Source organism: Notothenia rossii, assembly GCF_949606895.1.
Source record: "Notothenia rossii genome assembly, chromosome: 7".
NCBI classification, from domain to species: Eukaryota; Metazoa; Chordata; class Actinopteri; order Perciformes; family Nototheniidae; genus Notothenia; species Notothenia rossii.
Window position 1 is genome coordinate 81,430,646 of NC_136905.1, and position 11,137 is coordinate 81,441,782.

Sequence of the window (11,137 nt, forward strand, 5' to 3'; positions counted from 1 at the left end):
GGATGCTTAATTCAGCTGCAATGTGAAGTCTTGACCACTCAGAGGCAGTGCTGACTTACATTTAGATCAAATAATCTTCCTGTTTGTTTTAGGGAGGTAGACGAGTGCAGTAAAGGTAATCCTGGCGTTCCTGTTGCTGCTGCGTGTCGCAATAAACTTCTTGAATTAGTTGAATTCAGTCAATAAGTGGCCGCCGCCTAAATGCACTTTTTGTATCATTGACTCATCTATGACTTCCTCTGGGGAAACTATGTCTCTCTGAATTTGTAATAAAAACAACAATTACTTTTCACTATAACTTAACGATTACACTTTCTGAGCTTGGTTCCTAGTTTTAGGAAATATATAACTTAAACTGGTTTACATATAATCTGACTGACTGTTACTCCAACATAATATACATGTATTCAATTGCTGTACTTTACTACACCACAACTTTGAGTACTTCTGAAACTGAAACTACTTTCTACTTCATACATTTCAGAGGAATTGGTTGTTTCTTTTATACTTCACAAGATTGATCTGACAGCTAGGGCCTTCTCATTGCAGATTTAGATGATCAAAACATATTTAACAAATTAAATGATGCTTGTTTTCTTGTAAGTTAGAAATGATCCCCACCTTTAGTAGCTGCAACATTAATGTACACTAATGCATCCATAGCTACCATTATTGCTATGCATTGCTTTTATTTTGAAGAGCATTTCTATATTTTTGCTGCTGTATGACTTCAGTCTCATCATCATCAACATTACAAGAGTTTTATTTCTACGCACAGGGGGGCGTGTAGACTGTCACTGGTCACATGACCCGGAAAATGTGGGGTTTAATTCCTGTGTTGGACTGTTCCCAGCTGCTAAGACTCTGCCCTTCGCAGTGCAAACCCTCCATCGCGACCCCCAAGGCGGACTCTCCTCCTCACACCATGTCGGGTAAGATTCTCCGGGGCTCCACGACACTCACAGCCGCTAACTGACACTGGAACCCGGCCCGTTGTACGTGACTGGACCGGGGATGCGCATCCTGCCCGGTTCTCCCGAAATATCGCGAATTTTAGATTAAACGCTGCAGTAAACACCTGCTGCCACGCGCATGCACTGCTGCTGGCACGCGGACATAAACGAGGCGATTAGTGTTATTATTAGTGCTGTAATGTTATATCTTGCGGACATTGAAAAGGTATTTCTTTTTTTTCTTTTTGATATGATGAATTGCTGCTGCGGATTGGACCTAAGTAAAGCTGTCGACAATAAAAAAGACACTTCCGGTTACAGTTTACTAGTGAAAATACAACTAATGTTGAGTAACCAAAAGCTGTAATGTAATAGTAAAGACTAGAGAAAGAAAATACAATAATTTTCTAAATCATATATTTTTAATTGTTTTTCATCTTTGCTCTATCATTTTGAATATTGCCTAACCACTACTGAAATCACTATTTGAGGGTTTAAATAATCAGATAGATTTTGTATTTAACACATAGCCATATTTCATTTAGCAATCCTTAAACCTTGGTTATAAAAGATACCTCAGAGGTTGTATAAGTACTCAGATCTTTTACTTGAGAGAAAGTAGAAGTACCAGAGTGTAGGAATACTCTGTTACAAGTAAAAGTCCTGCATTCATAATGTTACTCAAGTAAAAGTAGAAAAGTCCTAGCATCAAAATATACTTAAAGTAGCAAAAGTAAAAGTAGTCATTGTGCAGATTGGTACATTTCAGAATAATATATATGACATGTTTTATAATGATTGATCATGAAAGTGTTCTCAAAGCTGGTAAAGGTGCAGCTAGTTTGAATGACTTTGTATACTGCAGGGTAGCTTGTGGATTTACTCCAGGTGGAACTAAAGTCTGATTTAACACTTGATTATATTTCACATCATTCATCAAAATCCGTATAGTAACTAAAGGTATTAAATACATGTAGTGGAGTAAAAGTACACTATTTACCTCTGAATTGTAGTGGAGTAGAAGTACAAAGTAGCATAACATGGAAATACTCAAGTAAAGTAGAAGTACCTCAAATTTGAACTTAAACACAGTAGTTGAGTAAATGTAGCTACTTATAGTTACTTTACACCACTGGATACTTGCAGATGTAAAAGCTGGAGTATACACGTGTCAGTACTGTCACTTAAAGTATCTCAATCATATCTTTAATTTATTTAACATCACCAACATGTATTATAACTAATATGATCATACTGGCTGGCGTTGAACTAGATCTGACGTTGAGTTAAACTCAGAGAGTGGAATTGTAGATTTTGAAACTGCCTGTCAGGTTGTGGGAAGGTGGAAATGACGTAGGCCCGCATTGCATCACCAACATTGATGATTTCTCCATTGACTTTTTAGCCGGTTAGCTAATCAACACAGAACAGCAGCAGTATGCAGCTTCATATCTTCAGCACAGTAGGCTACTATGAGTGAAATAGATTTTGACTGATCGAATCACTCACAAGAAAGCAGATAATCTAATCTCCCTAAATGTTGCACTGTTCCTTTAAAGTGACTCCTGCATTGTTACACAATCTTGAGGAATCCCCGGGAGCTCTGAAATAAAAAAACTTAATTTAAGAAAAAAAAAACTGTGTGTTTAAAGGATTAGCTGATACATTAAATAGTCTACCATCAAGAAAGTCAGCTGCAATCATTTGACTGTCATTTATCATCAGTAAGTCAAACTGGTTGTAGTATAAACACAACATTTTGAATTTATATTCAACATTATTTCAATTAAAGAACATGTATTGCTGTTACTGCAGCTTATGGTAGTAAATTAAATATTTATTAAATATATTTTGAGTAGTTGGTCGAACCAAACAAACAATTTAAGGAAGAATGATTTAGCTTTGGGAAAATGCTATTATTCACTTTTTTCAAATTGACAACTTGATAATCAAACTACTTTTAACAATTAAACCCATATCCCACTTTTGGTTTTATTTTGTAAAGTAGACCTTTTAACTTCCTGGGTTAATGTGAGGTCCTTAAAGTAACTTGACATGTTGTTTCTCGGTGCGGACGTGCGCCACAGTGCGTGGCCTTGAGGTTTTTTTGTTTTTTTTACATTACAAATAAAAGGCTCTGGTGTCACACCTCTTACAGTCTTACTATTAAAGACATCCCTAAAAAAAGTATAATTTGATAAAGAAACGGTTTGCTCTACTAAAGGATGTATAACTGTAACTACACAGCCAGAAAGAGAACTACATTAGCATCATATTAACATTAAGTTACATACAGGAAACAATGTGAATGACCTTAAATAAAACGTACCATTCAATCTCTAAGCACACAGTAATACATTTGACACATAAAATAGAATATACTGGATATAAATGTCCCATATTGTTAGTTAAATACTCCATTGTATTTTATATTGGTGCAATCATGCTAGATAACAATATTGCTAACAATTTAAACAAACAATATCTTACTTAAAAATATCTGTCCTTGTGATTTTAAAAGGCATCAGACCCAGTAGGTCATATGGCTTTGCTGTACGTAGCCTCAGACGACTCTGTGGGAACTCAACATGTTTCCTGTTTGGCCTGGTACTCTTTTGATAGTTCCTCGAAACAGACCCTAGCAACCGTGCGTCTCAGATTAGGTTTCCCGGAGGCCCCCGACTGCAAACACATTCAGCTTGATGAATACTACACTATCTGCTGGCTCTGGACCAACTCTCAGTGGAGCAGAAACACAGAGTGCCCCCTGTTGTCCTTAATGTATGCATGGGGGACACATTAGACACTAGACTTCATACAATAGGCCAGACGAGGAATTCATTAGGACTGAATGAGATGCTGATTTCACACAGTTTGCTGTCAAATTAGGAAACAGAGGCACTGAGGGTTTGAGCAGAAAGTCTGTGGTGGAAAGTTCACAACATTAAGCTTTCTACTATTCCTGTCTGAGGGAAGTTGACCTACTTTAATAGCAAGATGAAAAGCTCGCTGCAACAGTCCAGTGTGAACAACACCGACATTATCTTTCTAGGTTATAAAAACATTTCTAATTTAACTGTGGGTTTGTCCATCACTTCTAATCTGTACAACATGTGAACATTAACGTTTGCCTGTATTCGCCTTGACCTCTATTAATTTGCATAACTGAAGTGTGTGTGTGTGTGTGTGTGTGTGTGTGTGTGTGTGTGTGTGTGTGTGTGTGTGTGTGTGTGTGTGTGTGTGTGTGTGTGTGTGTGTGTGTGTGTGTGTGTGTGTGTGTGTGTGTGTGTGTGTGTGTGTGTGTGTGTGTGTGTGTGTGTGTGTGTGTGTGTGTGTGTGTGTGTGTGTGTGTGTGTGTGTGTGTGTGTGTTTCTCCAAGCAGACCAAGCTTTTGTGACGCTGGCCACAACAGATAACTACGCCAAAGGAGCGATGGTTCTCGGCCAGTCGTTACGAAACCACAACACAACCAGGAAGCTGGTCGTTCTCATAGGGCCGCATGTTGCAGAACCTTGCAGGTAAACCACACACACACACACACACACACACACACACACACACACACACACACACACACACACACACACACACACACACACACACACACACACACACACACACACACACACACACACACACACACACACACACACACACACACACACACACACACACACACACACACACACACACACACACACACACACACACACACACACACACACGGCTGAAGTTTGGTGAACATTTTTCAAATGGCAATATCCGACTAACACAAATCTCACCTTCTGTGTTGTAGAGATGTACTAGGAACCATTTTTGATGAGGTGCTTGTGGTGGACGTCTTGGACTCGGGCGATGTGGCTCATCTGTCGCTGATGAAACGTCCGGACCTGGGAGTCACGTTCACAAAACTGCACTGCTGGACCCTCACACACTACAGCAAGTGTGTGTTCATGGACGCAGACACACTGGTGAGAAAACAAAGCTGACAATAGCAGAGAGCGTACAGAACAACATCTCCAAGACAAGAATTAAGGAGATAGACTTTGGACATAAATTACAATCACTAAGGACAATGTTTTCAAGACTCTTTAACATAGATTTGACCTAGAATTAACTTTGCATTTCATTTTAATATTGACTAGCGTACAAAAGAGTGCTTCAGTCATCAAGGGACCATTGAATATCCAATTCACGGCACATTGATATATATCTGATGTCCTTGCAGTGATATCATCTTTCAGCTGCATGACAACTGGCATCAAGTTTAAACACCTGTCCCAGACTTCTGCATTTTCTGTGGAAATATTGACGAATGAAACTCCTCATATTTGCAGGTGCTGTCAAATATAGATGAACTCTTCGAGAGAGAGGAGTTATCAGCAGCGCCGGATCCCGGTTGGCCAGATTGTTTCAACTCCGGGGTGTTTGTCTTCACACCGTCCAATGAGACGCACGAGAAGCTGATCACGTACTGCAGTGAAAACGGCAGCTTCGACGGTGAGTGTTTCTTTTTTTCCGTTTTCTAAAAGTGCACACGAGAACATAATCTGAAGAGAGTAGAGGAATGCATTCAAGTGGAAGGAATGTGAAGGATAACTCAGCAGTGAAATACTCTTGGACTGCAACAGTATCTCTGAGCAGGGATGACAGGGTGGACAGAGCTTATTGGAAGAGTATATTTCTTTATTCCATTGGTGAGGACCTGAGACTATTTGACATAAACAACTCGTGGCTTCCCTTGGACTTGGCGTTCTGACTTATAAATATTTGATAGTTCGTTTCGAGCCCGAGGTTTAACAAGTACTTTAAATCTCTGTCATTTCGATTCTTTCAATGGAGTTGCAGGAGAGAACCTTAAAGCCCAACGTCCTACGAGTTACGTTACTGAGTTAGAAGCATACAAGATCTAGTAGTAATGAACAATTGCACTGGATTGGGTGAATAACCTAAACTTCCATAGGACAGAAAACTCCCAGTTTAGGACTTGTCAGCCTTGATTTGGGCCATGAGTGCAAAGACTTGAAACGTACCAAACTCTGATATATTCCATAGTTTTTATAAGCCCTAGTTTTATTCCGGCAGTGTAAACATGAGCCAGTTAACTGCAGGTGTGTCCTCAACCATTTGTAATGAGACAAGCATATATTTTAAATAATGCATAAAAATGTCCCACGACCTCTCTTTCTCTTCCCACACAAACGTATAGTATACTATGTCCTCATTTCAATCTGACCTGGTTTGACCTTGTCTTCTCATTGCCTCCTCCCCTCTGTTTGTCTGCATTCAACTCTGTAACATAGATCTGCCATCCTCTCAAGGCTTTGTCAGCATTCCTTTTCTAGTTATACAAGTCGGAAAAGACACATTGTTTGGGAATGAGTGTGGCAGGTTGACCATTCAGGAATTCACTATAGTTGGTCTGAATGTGTTTCTTCAACCACAGGAGAAAAATCCGATCAAACAAGCGTTCTTTGAACTCAAGCAGAAACATTTAAAATGCATTTGTGTGTGTCTTCATGTCTGCAGGGGGAGATCAGGGGGTCCTCAACAGTTACTTTGACACCTGGGCGACGAAAGATATTTCCAAACACCTTCCCTTCATCTACAACCTCAGCAGTATCTCCATCTACTCCTACCTGCCAGCTTTCAAACAGTCAGTACACACACACACACACACACACACACACACACACACACACACACACACACACACACACACACACACACACACACACACACACACACACACACACACACACACACACACACACACACACACACACACACACACACACACACACACACACACACACACACACACACACACCTCTCCTCCCTGGCTGCAGGCTGACAACAGACAGTTGGGATCGCGGCACACACACACACAATTAAGTTTCACAAAACTAAGACTCTTTCGTCCCTGCCGTCTAAAATGAACAATGCCTGTTATGTTTTCACAGGTACGGCCATGACGCCAAGGTGGTACACTTTCTGGGAAAAGTGAAGCCCTGGAGCTACTCCTATGACAACCAGAGGGGCGAGGTCAGAGGTCGCTCCCTGCCTCCTGACCAGTGCCAACTGCACCCAGACTACCTGCTCCTGTGGTGGCAGCTGTACGCCAAATCAGTGCAGCCGTTACTGCAGCATGCCTACGGAGACTCTCCGTTCACGAGCGGCTTCGTGGAGGGCAGCGAGGAGATACGTGATGTTCAGGTGTGTGAGAGAGCCAGAGATGGCAAAAGTACACTCATCCTTTACTTTAAGTAGCAGTACAGATACTCCTGTTTGAAAATACTCTGGTATAAGTAGAAGTACTGACTAAACTTCTTTACTCAAGTCAAAGTAAAGAACTATGGGCTTTGAAATGTACTTCAGTAAAAAGTACCCATAACTAGCAGCTGTTTTAAAGAGTGCCTGACCTCCCTTTATATTAATAGAACAATGATGTCATTGTTAGCTAATGAATGTTTCCATGCTGAACAACGGCAACATGACAACGTTTTCATTGGTCCCTCTTCTTTAGAGAAGACCAGGAAGTGATGGATACACGGATCGTGTTCAAATCAATAGGCACGCAATGGCTCTAAATAATAATGATCACGCCACCAAACACACATTCAAACTAAAGGAACCAGCCTGTTTGGAAAATCTAAGAAGTAGAAAGTACAGATAATTGTGTTAAAAATATAAGAAGTAAAAGTAAAAAGTCGTTAGAAAAATAAGTGGAGTAAAGTACTGATACCCGAAAAGTGTACTTAAGTACAGTAACAAAGTATTTGTACTCCAGAGAGAGCGATCGGTCGTAGGCTGTGGGGGCTCAATGTTTCCAAACCTAGAGGAGTATTTCTTATTGCGTGTTTCGCCTGTTGCATAATTATGACTGTGGTGAAACCTGTTATTACTAAGTGAAGTCTGCTTTCTCTGGCACATCTTCAAAATGTGCAAATCTATCATTCAATGTTCCAACCACCAAGGGCCACATGATGACGCCTCTTTAACTGGAGCTTAAAATGAAAACACTGGCTACTTGTGGTTGCGACAAAAGCAAGAAGAAGTCGATTTGTTCCACATTCCTCAGCACCGATCCGTTGCCAAAAGTCCCTGTTTGTTGCTGCTGGTGTTTCGAGGCCTCTCAGTTGAGGCGTGAACGAATGAATAGCTTGCTGTTGTCGATGAAAAATGCTGGATGCTCGGTCTCTAGCTAATATTCACGACTTCACAGAGGAGCAGGAAGTTACCAGGCGGTCTGTCGAAACAAGGGTGGCAATAAAATGGTTTGTCAGAACCTGCAGAAGTTTCCTGAAACTGACTGTTTGAATCTTGTGTCACACCGACAAGTTTATACCGGCCCATCGTGGGAAAGTCCTTGAGTCTAACAGTGGCTTTGGCTGTGTGTTAAATAAAGGTCTTTATTTAAGTGGGGCCAAGAGTGATAAATACGGAATAACGGCACAATAAGTCTCAGTTTACCAAAACAAGGCATCAATATTAAGCAACGTGACTGAAGCTGAGGGACAATCTGTGTCATTACTCATATTACAAATTCATATCATTGTAAAGTTTACTAACATTAGCCGCCATGCTACCGGTCATAATAGACCAGTTTGGGCTGTAGCAGCAAATCCCCTGAGTGTGTAAGGGAGGTTTTGTTGTTTCTATCAACATGTGCACATACTCAAGATTCTAAGTCCACCTCTATTTAAAAATGGGTTTTAGAGAGTACTCATTTATCTGCTAAGGTGGCAAACGTTTCTGTGTGTTCAGAGTTGAGGAAGTGCACCCTGTTACCAATATGTTACTTGCAGTAGTTAAAGTGTCTCCAGTGCACATACACTTTTGAAACTAATTGGATTTCTAAGTGGAGGAGTAAGTCAGTAATATCCAGGATTTGTTTAAATAGTTGAACTTTGCTGTGGACTCTTTTCTCCCTATGTAATGTCCATTATGTTGGGATTGGTATTCACCTATTGATCTACTGTAGAAAGCCAGATGTTATTTTTATCATCTGAGAGATTCCACTCTTATCTTAGTGTTGTCAAAGGTCTTGTTTGCACTTCGACCGCCCTGACGAAACGCCTCCATGAACTGATTATGGTTAGAAAACAGCGGTCAGTTGAGCATGGCTGAGTGTGGGGAAACCTGTCCTTATAGAGTATCGCTGCAGTCCTGTTTGATTCAATCATTCATTCTCTGTCCGTCACGCAGGGAGAGCTTCACCAGGATGTGAGAGGGCACCCGGCACCTCCACCCCCCCCAAAGCTTTCATCAAATGAGAGGAAGCAGCGTTGGGAAGCGGGCCAGATCGACTACATGGGTGACGACTCCTTCGCCAACATCGAACGAAAGCTTGACTCCTTCCTGAAGTAGGATGGAGCACGACGGACAGAGAGAGTGTGTGGGTGAAGATGTAAGCACTGCTCGGCCAATCACAGGGGCTCGAAGGGCAGGTGACTGGATGAATGCCTGTGTGCAACATCCAGCCTCACTCTCTGCATCCTGTCAGTGTGTGTGTGTGTCAAATTTGAAGATTCCCATGCACTTCCACCATTCATTCTTCCCTCAGATTGATATTTCAGGAAACATGCTCAGCCGCTTTCTCGCAGAGAACTAGATGAGAAGATTGATACCACTCACATGTTTAGATTCTAATTATTAAAGGTCACCTATTATGCAAAATCCACTTTTTCATGTCTTTTCTACATCAACATGTGTCCCCTTTGTGGAAAGAGATTCTGAAAGTTTCAGGAACAAAGATTCTCTCTCTTTTTGTCCTGATCCATTTCTATAAAAACCTGTCTGAAAATGAGCTGATCAGATTTTGGCCACTTTATGATGTCATAACGATGTTTTGGCTTGTGTAACCATTAGCCAATCACCAACCAAGGCATTACAGTTATTATTCGGTTTATCAGACTATTTATTGGCTGAAATCAAAGCAGAAAACATACGTGTTCCCATCGTGGTATATTCTTCTCATCCAACTTATGCAAAGCGAATAAGCGTAAGCGTGAATCTGATAATGGATTCACAGTCTGTGTCTTCCTAACCTGTGGGAACGTTAAGCAACAGCAGAAAAACAAATGTGCAGACAGAGCCTACTGTTGAAGGGAATGTTGATGATTTTGAACTCCTTTCTTGCAATAAGTCTCTTTATCTAACCCACTTTAAGCAGATATGCAGCAACTGGCTACCCCTTTCCCCCCAATCATGTCAATCCCGCTTCAATCCGACAGAGTTCACCTTATTCTGAGCCTCTGACACTCACCAGCTCCCTGTGTCTTCAGCTTTGTATCATCTGGTTGTGTATTTAAAAAAAGTCCAGTTGTGTTGCATGGCAGCTCAGTAATGAAGTACTTCCACACACATCCTTCAGGGATAGTTTCGTATTTATTTGTGTGGGATTTAACAATAGTGCGCTCCCCAGACATCTGTCATCTGTGTTACGTCCTCGGCAGACCCCTCATCAGTATATCATGGCCCATTGTAACCACTTCCTGTCTGTAGTGTTGCCAGCTGCCTTATTGCCACTGTTTACAAAACCTAATTTACTGTAACTGCTGCTAGTAGCACAACACATGGGCAGAGTCTCTCATTTCCTGTTACTGAAACCTCCTTACTTCACTCCAGCTGTGTGCCCACGAAGAAACCAATCACAGAAGCTCCGCACATTAATAACATGACTCTCCTCACTCCATTAAACTCCTACAGGAAGCTGGCAAGGTTGAGATAAAAATCAAAATGTGATTTTTTCCAAGCTTGTCAACCTGGTAAATCCCCAATATGCATGAGTGTGGACGCGGAACAAATCGTAGTGACTTCAGTAAAAGCAGATCTGTCCTGTTCCCCATCCGGTAACTGTACATCCCTGTTCAAGCGCTAATAAAGAACTGATGGAAAATCACATTTTATCCATAACTCCTGTCTTTTTTCATAATCTATAGAATATTGAATACATTTGGAGAACTGCAGGAATGACTGAAACCATACATCAGGGGTGTCAAACGCAAGGCCCGTGGGCCAAATACGGCCCGCGATCTCATTTTATGTGGCCCGCAAGAGCTTGCAAAGAATATTATATAGAGTAAAATTGGTGTAATTGTTGAATATTTGTTTTAAATCATTTCAGGGTATATGCAGGAATCCTGAAGTCAAATGTAAAACATTTTAAGACCTTTTTTAAG

The 11,137-nt window shown here is 41.0% G+C and overlaps 1 protein-coding gene across 2 annotated transcripts; it reads left to right on the forward strand.

Annotated features, from left to right (window-relative positions):
- Nucleotides 1-774: 774 nt before the first annotated feature.
- LOC307046929 (glycogenin-1-like) lies at nt 775-10,857 on the forward strand. 2 transcript variants are annotated; one of them, XM_079693605.1, is made up of 7 exons: nt 775-932; nt 4,336-4,471; nt 4,750-4,924; nt 5,291-5,453; nt 6,483-6,609; nt 6,917-7,169; nt 9,162-10,857. In XM_079693605.1, exons 1-7 carry the CDS (start codon nt 806-808, stop codon nt 9,321-9,323), a joined length of 1,143 nt encoding a protein of 380 aa, XP_079549731.1. In that variant the 5' UTR covers nt 775-805; the 3' UTR covers nt 9,324-10,857. The 2 variants fall into 2 exon arrangements, with proteins under 2 accessions (XP_079549731.1, XP_079549730.1); XM_079693604.1 differs by having other exon boundaries at nt 791-932; nt 4,333-4,471.
- Nucleotides 10,858-11,137: the final 280 nt, after the last annotated feature.